General features: G+C 42.5%; 2 protein-coding genes across 2 annotated transcripts in view; both read left to right on the top strand.

The window, feature by feature from the left end:
* Positions 1-12,181, top strand: part of LOC143804614 (DNA-directed RNA polymerase I subunit RPA2-like) — a 391,215-nt gene that overhangs the window by 53,914 nt on the left and 325,120 nt on the right.
* The window catches only part of LOC143808918 (DNA-directed RNA polymerase I subunit RPA2-like), an 87,117-nt gene that overhangs the window by 42,894 nt on the left and 32,042 nt on the right, over positions 1-12,181 (top strand). Inside the window, 2 exon segments of the mRNA XM_077292097.1 lie at positions 8,447-8,618; positions 8,730-9,011. Of these exon segments, the coding sequence (XP_077148212.1) occupies positions 8,447-8,618; positions 8,730-9,011 (454 nt within the window).

The raw sequence follows: 12,181 nt of genomic DNA, 5'->3' as shown, positions 1-12,181 counted from the left end.
TCATAAATACTCGGATGTCACCCCAGCGTTCTAGGGGAAAACCCGAGCAACGACTACGCTCGCTCATCACTAGTCAGGAGCTCTTTTCCTCCAGATATCTATTCAGCCCAGCTCATTGATAAGGATTGAGAAAAGGAAATATGTCAAGAATTGGAAAAAGCTAAGATGGAACTAGTATCACGAGTAACAGACAGCCAAAATAAAAACTTTTCCAATAAATTGGAAAGGAAACTGACTCTATTACAGATAGAAATTAAACAGCAAAAGAGAGAAAAATTCCTGAGAGACAAAGCCGACTATGACATGGGAATGGTGTTTAAGTGGAACAAAAATAAAAGGCAATCCACATTTTATAATAGAAACCGCAGCCAAAAAGGTAATAAAATCAATAAGAAAAAGAAATCAGATGGTTGGATTACCGACTCCGAATCAAGCGCTGCAGAAGATTCAGGTGAAGCCAATACTACTATTCCACCAGAAACCAATTTATCATCCCCTTTAGAAGAAAGGTCAGACGAGGGAGAAGAAGACGCAGTTGCCAAAAGAAAACGCAAGCAAGTCTCTTGGAGGAAATAAACACAGAGACAGAAAGAATACAAGATGAATTACGAATATTGAATTTATCAAAAAGAACTTTAAATGCTGACCATATCTCATTACTGTCCAAAGGATTAAATTATTGCCTTCCAGAAACATTTGATTTAACCAACTTTAAAGTAGATTTATTTAAAAGCGTGAGAAAACTCCATCTTCATAAACATTTTCAAAAGGATAAAAAGCAAGATTTAAATACTCATGGCTCCCAAATGATATCTAGTACCTTATCTCAAGGAGAAAATTACATAGGCACTCTGGGTTTCATGTTATATCCTGCTGAAATAGACTCAGAAGCAGCCCTATTACTAAGCTTAAATGATTCTGTTATACCACAACATACAGATGTTTCATATACATCTGCACAAACACCCTTTATGGGTGGAATCAAATCTCGCTTTATGCCCCCTGTCTCCCCTGGCAACGCCATCGATCTCTTCCAAGACCTGGTAATAAAGGATATAGAAGCAATTATTTACCAAACTCCGAAAAAGAATCTTAATAATAGAGAATTGTCAGCTTTGAAAGAATTGCAAAGTTGGGACGATGTCGTTGTCGGGAGAGCAGATAAAGGAGGCAACATTGTTGTATTGGATAAGGAATCCTATATAAAAGAAGCTTTAATGCAATTGAATGATCAATCCACTTACTGTGCGCTCTCCAGTAACCCTACTCAAAAGTATATTACTAAACTAAGATCATTACTAAGAAAATATGTGGAAAAGGGAGTGCTTCCTAAAAAACGCGCAGAGAGTTTACTACCTGAATATCCACGATTTCCCTATTGGTATAGCATACCTAAAATCCACAAAGATATAAAAGAACCACCAGGGCGTCCTATAATCTCAGGGATAAATTCAGTTACTGAAGCATTATCTCAATATATCGACTGGCTATTAAAACCATTGTTACCAAGTATTCCCTTATATATTAAGGATTCAGGGGATTTGGTATTAGCTCTAAAAGAAATAGATTGGCAACCCACCTTTGCATTAACATCTATCGATGTAGTCAATTTGTATACTCGTATTCCAAAAGAAAAAGGTATACAGGCAATCCAGAGTATTCTACAAAAAAGAGGTGTAGATCCTGAAATAATTTCTTTTATCTCAGAAAGCCTTGAGTTTATATTGTCCAATAATTCATTCAAATTTATGAATAAATGGTACACACAATTAATTGGGACAGCCATGGGTACGCCCACTTCTTGTACTTATGCAAATCTGTTTTTAGCGGTGTTCGAAGACACATATGTTAATAATATCAATAATCCCTTCCTGAAGCACATTCATTTCTATACTAGATTCGTGGACGATATCATGATATGGGATGGGGATGAAACAGAATTTAATCAGTTTGTGAAATATTTGAACACCTCCAACAATGATAATATGGAGTTTACTTCTTGTTTTGGGCATAATGATCTTGAATATTTAGATGTAAAAATATAGGTAAATGAAGGTGATATTCTGACAAAAGTATTTAGAAAAAGAACTGCAACAAACAATATACTGCATTTTGAAAGTGCACATCCGTCTCATACAAAAAACGGACTGCCATATAGTCAGATGGTGAGATTACGAAAAATTAATAATAGTAATAAAATATTTAACGAACAAATCAGTGAGCTAAAAGTTCGATTTATGAAAAGGGGTTATCCTCCACAAATATTAAGAGAAGCCGAAAATCGCATAGAAAAATCCACACAACATGATTTTTTGAAAAGAAAAAGAATTAACGAATTTGATTCAGAAAAAACAAAAAGATTTTCTTTTTGCTTTAAGCATAGTAATTTATTGTTCAAAATATTTTTATTCAGTAAGAAAGAGAAATATACAACATTATATGGTAACCATTGAAAACAATGTCAACGTTCTACACCCCTCTCCCCATCGGTAATTCCATTACCTCTGTGGTGATACCACAGCAGTATAAACATCAGTTTGTAAACAGTTTGAGAGGGTTAAAGCAGGTCACCCCTATATAAACGAACAAACACAAATAACAAAATACCTTAGGAGAAAAGAGAAATAGAAAAAAAGATAGGAAGAAGAAAAAGAGAACGGATATCGGTGCATGTATAACGCCAGAACTCCACCAACTCACTACTCAGTAAATCCCCATTATGAGGGGCGAGGCAGTACACCCTGTGTCACCCATGTCTGAAAATGTTGTGCTTCTTTAAATTGTATCCATGGGTACCACTTCGCATGCCAATTGACACCCAACCTGTCATCAAAGGCCCTCATCTCCTCCATCCTGCACAGCACATCCAATGCCTCCACCCAAACTATCCTCCTCGGCGCTACGGGTGATCTCCACAATCTGGGTATGATTTGGCGCATTGCATTCATGAAGTACGGCAACATACTCTTCTTGTTTTTGGACACAGAGCCCGGGAAAATTGACAATAAAGCTATCTCCGGCGTTGCCTCTACTTGTTTGTTTGTAATATGATTATATAAGGCAAATATGTATTTCCAGAGGGATCTGACACCACTGCAACTCCACCATATATGTAACATGGATTCCACCGCCCCATTACACCTCCAACAGGTGTCCGATATTGTTGGGTCAATTTTATGTAACCTAACAGGTGTTCTATACCACTGTGTTATAATTTTAGAATTCAGCTCCTGGATTCTACAAGACACCGACAGCCGATGCGCGCACGTGAAGGCCCTCACCCACAACTCGGGCCCAATCTCCTTGTGTAATTCTCTTTGCCATTGTACTGTATAACTGAGAGGTCCGTCTCCCCCCCCCCCCCCCCCCCCCGGACACTATCAAACCGTATATCAAGGAAATAGAATGTGCTGGGCCCTGAGACATATGACACAGCTGCTCAAAAGGAGTGGACATGTGATACGAGCCCTCCAACCCCAGAGAGCCAATATAACTCCGGAGTTGCAGATACTGCAGCCAATGCCCCGGCATTTGCCTCCCTTCACCCAATATCTCTCTCAATGATAAAATATCTGTCTGGCTGGTCACGTCTCTAATACGAGGAATAGCCCCCCGAGCACCAGAGAAAACTATGGATGTTGAATGTTGTAATTCAGGGGAGAGTCCAGGGTTACCAACCAAGGGGGTTAGTGGTCCAGGAATAGTCGCTAGGTGGAAACGCTTTGCAAAACGCCTCCATGATCTCACATAGTGTATAGTGTCGGAGATATATCCAATTTCCCTAGGTCGATAGAGTATGGAAGCCAAAAGGTTCCCAAACACATGCCAGGGGATGATTCATATTCAATGTCCACCCAGAGTTTGGTTGTCCTATTATGGAATATATCCAGGACACAGTTTCCAATAGTCGCCGCATGGTATGCTCGCAGGTCAGGCAGGCCCGCACCCCCGTCCTCCCTACGTCGAACTAACTGGGTATGGCTAATACGAGCGCGCCCCCTATGCCATACAAATTTTCTCATTATTTTATGTAAACCCCAAAAAAAGGACCCCTCCACATCCCACGGTATAGTCTGAAAAATATATAATATTTTAGGTAAGATGTCCATCTTAAGGGCATTAATTCTCCCAAACCATGACAGTGGCAAACGATACCAGGACTTCGTCTCTTTCTCTATCAAACCCCGGAGTGGAAGGAAATTAAGATCGAATAATTTCTGGGGGTCAGCTGGGATGTGGACACCCAGGTATTTAATGGAATGTTTATTCCAGCGAAAAGGGAAACTGGTCCTAAGTTGCTCCACCTCACTATCCTGGATATTTATGTTGAGTAGTTCTGTTTTCTGTAAGTTAACCTTGAAGTTACTCAGCCTCCCAAATATTTCAAACTCCTCCAAAACAGACGGTAAGCTGACCCTAGGTGAGGTCACATACAGTAAAAGGTCATCTGCAAATAGAGCCAGCTTATGGTCCGTATGACCCACCTGAATCCCCTTAATCGACTGATTGTGTCTGAGAGCATTAGCCAACGTCTCCATTACCAGGATGTATAGGTATGGGGAAAGTGGACACCCCTGTCTTGTCCCGTTTTTAATTGAGAACGGTGTCGACAACTGACCATTTATTCGCACTCATGGTAAAGAGCCATAATCCAATTCCTCATCCTCTGTCGTATACCTATTGCCTCTAGTGTAGCCTCTAAAAATCCCCAGTGAACTCGATCGAAAGCCTTCTCGGCATCGACTGATAACAGACATAAAGGGATCTCTCTGGCTCTGGCCTTTGAAATCAAGGATATTGTCTTAATAGTATTATCCCTGGCTTCCCTGCCGGGGACAAAACCCACCTGCTCTCTATGTATCAAATGTGGGATAAATGGGTTAAATCTAAGTGCTATCATTTTAGAGTATAGTTTAACGTCCACGTTTAAGCATAGTAATTTAGATAAAATCATCCATGCTTCTATTCGAAAAAATTGGCATGTCTTACAGAATGATAAAGATTTATCATCAATTTATAAAAATGCTCCAACATTTGCATATAAACGTACCCATAATTTATCGGATTTATTAGTGCATAATAGAATATCTGAACCAAGAAATAACTGGCTCACTGGTAATTCACCAACTGGTAATCATAAATGCGGAAACTGTAGGTTTTGCCATCTCCATATAACAAAGAACCCTTTGCAAATAGGCTCTATTACCCATACCGTAAAAGACTTTGTCTCCTGTAAGAGTAAATTTGTAGTCTATGCCCTATTCTGCCCCTGCTGATATTTTTATATCGGAAAAACAATAAGACCTTTGATCAAGAGATTCGGAGAGCATTATAATTCAATATTAACGGGCAATGGCTGCCTAAGATTAATCCACCATATGAGAGAAAAACATGATGCTAATCCAGAACTGCTTAGTTTTGCTGGAATAGAAATTGTGACTTATTCCTCACAGGGAGGTGATCAAAAGAGATTTCTATTACAAAGAGAAGCCAAATGGATTCTAAATACAAATGCTCAGGGACCAATAGGTCTTAATGACAAACTTGAGATGTCCGTATTTTTGTAAGATTGTCTATGAAGGCATAATTCTGATGTTTTTGGTTTCATTGTTAAATAATACTATTGAATGATATTTATGATATTTAAAAAGAAGATAATATCGTATATTGTAGATTGTTCCTATTTAGATTGCTGTATGTAGATTATTTTATTTATTATTTGTCTGTCATAGTCACGAATGTAATCACATTGTTTGAAATGCACGCCAGAGATCCTTGAAAAGGAAATGACGTGTTGTAATCTACTCTCTGGACCCGTTGAAGCACATTTGTGTGCGAAACGGCCGTTGTCCGTACTCCAATACCGCACCCTCCTGTTTACCTGTATATCTGATGTCCTGAAGGATGTACTCCAGATGTTTTCTCCAATAAAGTTCACGAACATCACTGTTATCTTGGGGTGAGTGCCGCATATTTTTTCTTCTTTTTTGTTGATCTTGGTATATCTCATCCAAGACCTGTGAGCTAATGAACGGTTTCCCTGGCCATATTCATTTCCTGCAACCCCATAATTGCAGGATTAACCTTCCCGAGATGTTCCAAAATCGCTTGCCTTTTGGAACCATTTTTTAAGCCTTCGATATTCCATGACAAGATTTTTACTGTTCAACCCATTTTCTCAAGTTAAAAATAATTGTCAGGATTCTAGACAATAGAGCAAATAGCAGATTCAATTCCTTTATAATAAACCAAAAACCAATACGTGTGTAAAAACTAATACATGTGTACATAAGAGAACTGCTCCCTCATTCCCCCCTGCAATAAAACCCTTTCGCTCCCCAAACTGATGTAAACCGGCCATCTGTTATACTCTTACTGCGAGGAAGTGCACGTTTCCCAAGTACCGGTGTTTCCGGGACCCGGTTCACACTACTGCAAAGAAAAATACTAAATCTGCACAAAAATCAACTCATGTCTAATTTCTAAACTGCAGAGAAAGCCTGAGCAACATGTCACATTCATTCATTTTACCCAGAGATAAAGCGCTTTTAGCTACTACTTCAAAAGACCTTTCCAAAATGTTGACTCTTCTGGCTCTCCTGTCCTGTTGGATCTGCAGCTCGTGTGTGTCCGGTAGTGATGATCGAATGTGCTTGGATAAGGTGTTATCTAAGCTCGGGTGCTATCAGAATGTGTTCGGCATGCTTGAATATTATGTTTGGGTCCCCGCAGCTGCATGTCTCCTGGCTTTTTGACAGCTGCAACACATGGAAGGATAGCCTAACAAACAGGCAATCCCTGCAGATGTTGCAGCTACCGAACAGCGGCGAGACCTGCAGCCTCAGGGACTCGAACATATTTTTCGAGCATGCTCGGATGATGCCTTATTCGAGCACGTTCACTCATCACTAGTGTCCAGCCATCTTAGAGCATCTTTGAGAGTCTAAAAAAAGGTAGTAGGGTACCCAGGGGAATCACTCTCGATTTGGCAGGATAACTCAAGACATTCTGTAGGCTCAATGCTATTTCTTTGTTTAATGTCTGAAACATGGACCTTTTGCACTGGACATTCATTGAGAATTCCGGAAAGAATGAAATCTTCTGCCAGCCAAGCCTAAAGTCCTTATTTTTCCACACTTTCTTTAATACTATGTCTTGATCCTTGTAGGTGGAGGATTTTATTCAGTTTAGGCCGGGTAGGCCTGCCCACTGCCCAGGTCTTATGAGGACTGTATGGGCCCTCTTCACTGCAAACAGGGAGTGATGGTCTTTTTATCCAAAAGTGTAAAGGAGACATTTTTGAAAGAATTGTCAGGACCTCTCCCTTCCAACTTTTCCGATACCCACATTACCCTTATATTATTACTAACGATGAACACAAGGGGACTGTGAAACTTGTGGACGCAGGGACATGCGAACATGTCACTCTAGCACCCGCAATACTTGGTGCGTCCCCACTCTCAGGCCATCTCCCATCGATGGCAAGTCCAATTAGTGCAGATTCTCTTCACTATTATTAATTGTAATACTAGGAGCTTTGCTCTGGTGCAACTGCTCTGCTCCAAAGCATAACCATGCCCCATACTGTAGTGTTACTATACTCACCGTTCTCCATCTTCCTCAGTTTCCAGTGCTACTCCTCTTCTGGGTCACGTGACTGCTATTCCGACTTGCCGGCTCACGTTGGGGTCCATGTGTGAGCCGGAAGTGGTCTTAACCATGTAAGTCCATAGAGCACAGAACATGGCTCCTTATACTTACACAGTAAAAGAGACTTCTGGCTCACACAGACCCCAGATGTAAACCGGCAAGTCGAATAGCCGTCACGTGACCCAGAAGAGGAGTGGAGCCGTGCTGGAAACTGCGGAAGATGGCAATTCTGTCACTACACTAATATTTACACAGGCTTACACAATAAGGAAAAGCTTCTATAAGCTGAGCTCCTGCGGTGATGGCGCTGAGCGCAGCTCCTGTGTCCGCACAATCACCTGGACATGCCAGTGTGTCCATTTGTGGAAACTGCTGTGAATATTGCAATGTCGGAGAGGGGATGACTACACCCTTGTCTTTCGTATCCTTATATACAGAGAATCTGTGATTATAAGCCCTTCTCCTTACCCACTACAATGTGTGGCTAAATGAAGACACTGATCCAACAATGTCATTTTTATCTCCCTTCAGTAAGTCTGCCATCGGTCCGTGTTGGCATTATAATGCATCTCTCCGGACTCAGAAGCCCAGTACACAAACGCTTAACCTTTACTATGGAGCGACCGGAGATACTTACATCTCTGCGATCTGTGGCTCCTCTGCCTTACACACATGTCATGGTGACGGATTCCCTTTAAAAACTTTAAAAACTTTCCTTTTTCTAGAAAACCAAACACAATTGGAAGATCCCAATCCTCTGCAAGTGAAACTTAATATTTTGCTTTTTGTATTAAAGGAAAAGATGGAGGGCTGGCTGCTGGGAGCCAAACTGAACTTGGAGAAGAGAGGACAGAAGAGTAACTTCGCCATGAATACAGAAAACCTGATGAAAATATTCAGTTCCACCACCGATCTCACAAGATCGTGTGAATATCTGCTGGCGACTGGAAATGTGCGCAGCAAAAGTGGCAAGTACATGGCGGGGTCATCGGGGAATTAGTTAACACGGCTGTCTGTCAACTTTTTTTTAAGTTGTAGAGTGCAAGTTTTATTGGTATTTTTTTTTCTCCTGTTTTTAGGTTTTGGTATGCTTCAAACTAGTGGGCTGACAGTAGTGGCCGACAAGCTGAATTTCGTCCGTTACCTTTCTCACTTTCGCTGTGTACACAGAGGGGCTTCCTTTGCCAAGATGAGGACTACAAGTGTCCGCCGTCTTCTGCCAGAGTCGTGGGGTTTTCTGTGCCCGGTGCACACTCCAGACGGAGAACCCTGTGGTCTTATGAATCATATGACTGTGGTGTGTGAGATCGTGACCCAGACTTCTAACACTTCTCATCTGATGGTCCTACTCTGCACGCTAGGTACTGTGCATGCGTCTGATCCATGTACAATATAGTCAGAATAAGTGTACATTACCCTCAGGATCATCTTTGACAACTAATTTAATCCTTCCTGACTTGATGTACATGCACGTTACACGCCAGGTGCAAGTAATGAACGTGCTCTGGAGCGGAGCTCACTCCATACCTGGTAGATGTCAATTGCCTGTTATCCACCCAGCATTTACGTGTAACCGTGCCGATCCAAGGTAGAATTCAGAGGTATTGCATGTTCAGGTCTCATAGTAGCACTAATAACATTTTTAAAAAAGTCAAAGGATTTTCTTAAGGTACAAAATGATTTTTTTTTACCATAAACCTAGAATATGGCCGCCATGCCCATAGCTATAAAATTATCCTTTTTATCCTATATCGTAAGTACTGCAGAAAAAAATTCCAGAATTTCTTTGAGGTTTTTATTTTTAATTTTTGTTCCCTCCACACACACCCCTCCCCCATGTCCAAATAAAAGATTTCAAGGCGATCAAAAAGTCGCATCTGTTCCGAAATAGCAGAAATGTAACAGCTCGCATCTCGGCTTCAGGAAAATGGCCGCCGCAATCTCCATCTGCGCACGCGCGGCCTCAGGAAGATGGCCGCCGCCACCGATAACCAGGGGAATAGCACAGATCGCGCTCTTTTCCGGCTGTTGCGCATGCGCAAAACACTACGCCAACGCCGGGAAGATAAGCAAGAGGTGGGGTAGAAACAGCCATTTCACCACGCCCTTTTGACCAGACCAGCGTGATTGACAGGCGAAAACGGCGACTATTGTAAGGTATTTCGGCAGCATAGGTGGGGAATCAGGGGACAAAAAATACAGTATTGTAAAGCACGGCTCAGGCCCTATTTAACGGTATTTTTATCTCATTCTGAAAAAAACAGGGTGACAGGTTCTCTTTAAAACAAGCACTTACACAGCTCTGCAGACACACCAATACAATTATCGTGCCAAATATTGCGGCACAAAAATAAATTCTGTTTTAACTTCTATTTATTGTGAAAAAGTAGTAAAACATAAACTATATAAATTTTGATATTGCCATAAAACTATTCTAGCTCCATCATCTCATAACTTTATATTGTTATTCCTACACAAAATAGTGGATCTTACCGTTCCCCTTGTCATAGAGACGTTTATTCAAAACAGACATGTCAGAAGATCAGACAGATTCTCTCCAAAATTTTGCTCATAACTTTCAAGTCTTTTTTTTTTCTAATGGGAAAACAATTGTATGTATATACCGTATATACTCGAGTATAAGCCGACCCCCCTAATTTTGCCACAAAAAACTGGGAAAACTTATTGACTCGAGTATAAGCCTAGGGTGGAAAATGCAGCAGCTACCGGTGAATTTCAAAAATAAAAATAGATGCTCCATACCGTTCATTATGGCCCCATAGCTGTGCCATATAGTGCTCTGCACCATTCATTATTGCCCCATAGCTGTACCATAGAAATCTGTGCCATATAGTGCTCTGCATCGTTCATTATTGCCCCATAGCTGTGCCATATAGTGCTCTGCACCGTTCATTATTGCCCCATAGCTGTGCCATATAGTGCTCTGCACCGTTCATTATTGCCCCATAGCTGTGCCATATAGTGCTCTGCACCGTTCATAATTGCCCCATAGCTGTGCCATATAGTGCTCTGCACCGTTCATTATTGCCCCATAGCTGTGCCATATAGTGCTCTGCACCGTTCATTATTGCCCCATAGCTGTGCCATATAGTGCTCTGCACTGTTCATTATTGCCCCATAGCTGTGCAATATAGTGCTCTGCACCGTTCATAATTGCCCCATAGCTGTGCCATATAGTGCTCTGCACCATTATTGCCCCATAGCTGTGCCATATAGTGCTCTGCACGATTATTGCCCCATAGCTGTGCCATATGGTGCTCTTCACCGTTAATTATTGTCCCATAGCTGTGCCATATAGTGCTCTGCACCATTATTGCCCCATAGCTGTGCCATATAGTGCTCTGCACCGTTCATAATTGCCCCATAGCTGTGCCATATAGTGCTCTGCACCATTATTGTCCCATAGCTGTGCCATATAGTGCTCTGCACCATTATTGCCCCATAGCTGTGCCATATAGTGCTCTGCACCGTCCACTATTGTCCCATAGCTGTGCCATATAGTGCTCTGCACCATTATTGCCCCATAGCTGTGCCATATAGTGCTCTGCACGATTATTGCCCCATAGCTGTGCCATATGGTGCTCTTCACCGTTAATTATTGTCCCATAGCTGTGCCATATAGTGCTCTGCACCGTTCATTATTGCCCCATAGCTGTGCCATATAGTGCTCTGCACCATTATTGCCCCATAGCTGTGCCATATAGTGCTCTGCACCGTTCATAATTGCCTTATAGCTGTGCCATATAGTGCTCTGCACCATTATTGTCCCATAGCTGTGCCATATAGTGCTCTGCACCATTATTGCCCCATAGCTGTGCCATATAGTGCTCTGCACCGTCCATTATTGTCCCATAGCTGTGCCATATAGTGCTCTGCACCATTATTGCCCCATAGCTGTGCCATATAGTGCTCTGCACCGTCCATTATTGCCCCATAGCTGTGCTGCTGCTGCAATAAAAATAATAAAACACATACTCACCTCTCTTGCTTGCAGCTCCTCAGCGTCCCGTCCCGGCGTCTCTCTGCACTGACTGATCAGGCAGAGGGTGGCGCGCACACTATATGCGTCATCGCGCCCTCTGACCTGCACAGTCAGTGCAGAGAGACGCCGGGAAGATGGCGCGGCGCCCGGCGTGTGGAACGAGGACAGGTGAATATGTAATACTTACCTGCTCCCGGCGTCCCGCTCCTTCCCCCAGACAGCTGGTCTTCGGTGCCGCAGCCTCTTCCTCTGTCAGCGGTCACCGGCACCGCTGATTAGAGAAATGAATTATGCGGCTCCGCCCCTATGGGAGGTGGAGCAGCCTATTCATTTGTCTAATGAGCGGTCCCACGTGACCGCTGAACAGGGGAAGAGCTGCGGCACCCGGAGACCGTTGGACGGGCAGGGGGAGCGCCAGGAGCCCCGGAAGCAGGTAAGTATGCCTCAGCGCCCTCTCCCCCTCACCCGCCGACCGTGACTCGAGTATAAGCCGAGAGGGGCACTTTCAGCCCAAAAATTTGGGCTGAA

This window comes from Ranitomeya variabilis, chromosome 2 (assembly GCF_051348905.1).
Source record: "Ranitomeya variabilis isolate aRanVar5 chromosome 2, aRanVar5.hap1, whole genome shotgun sequence".
In the NCBI taxonomy this organism is placed as follows: domain Eukaryota; kingdom Metazoa; phylum Chordata; class Amphibia; order Anura; family Dendrobatidae; genus Ranitomeya; species Ranitomeya variabilis.
This window is presented reverse-complemented; position numbering and strand designations above follow the sequence as displayed.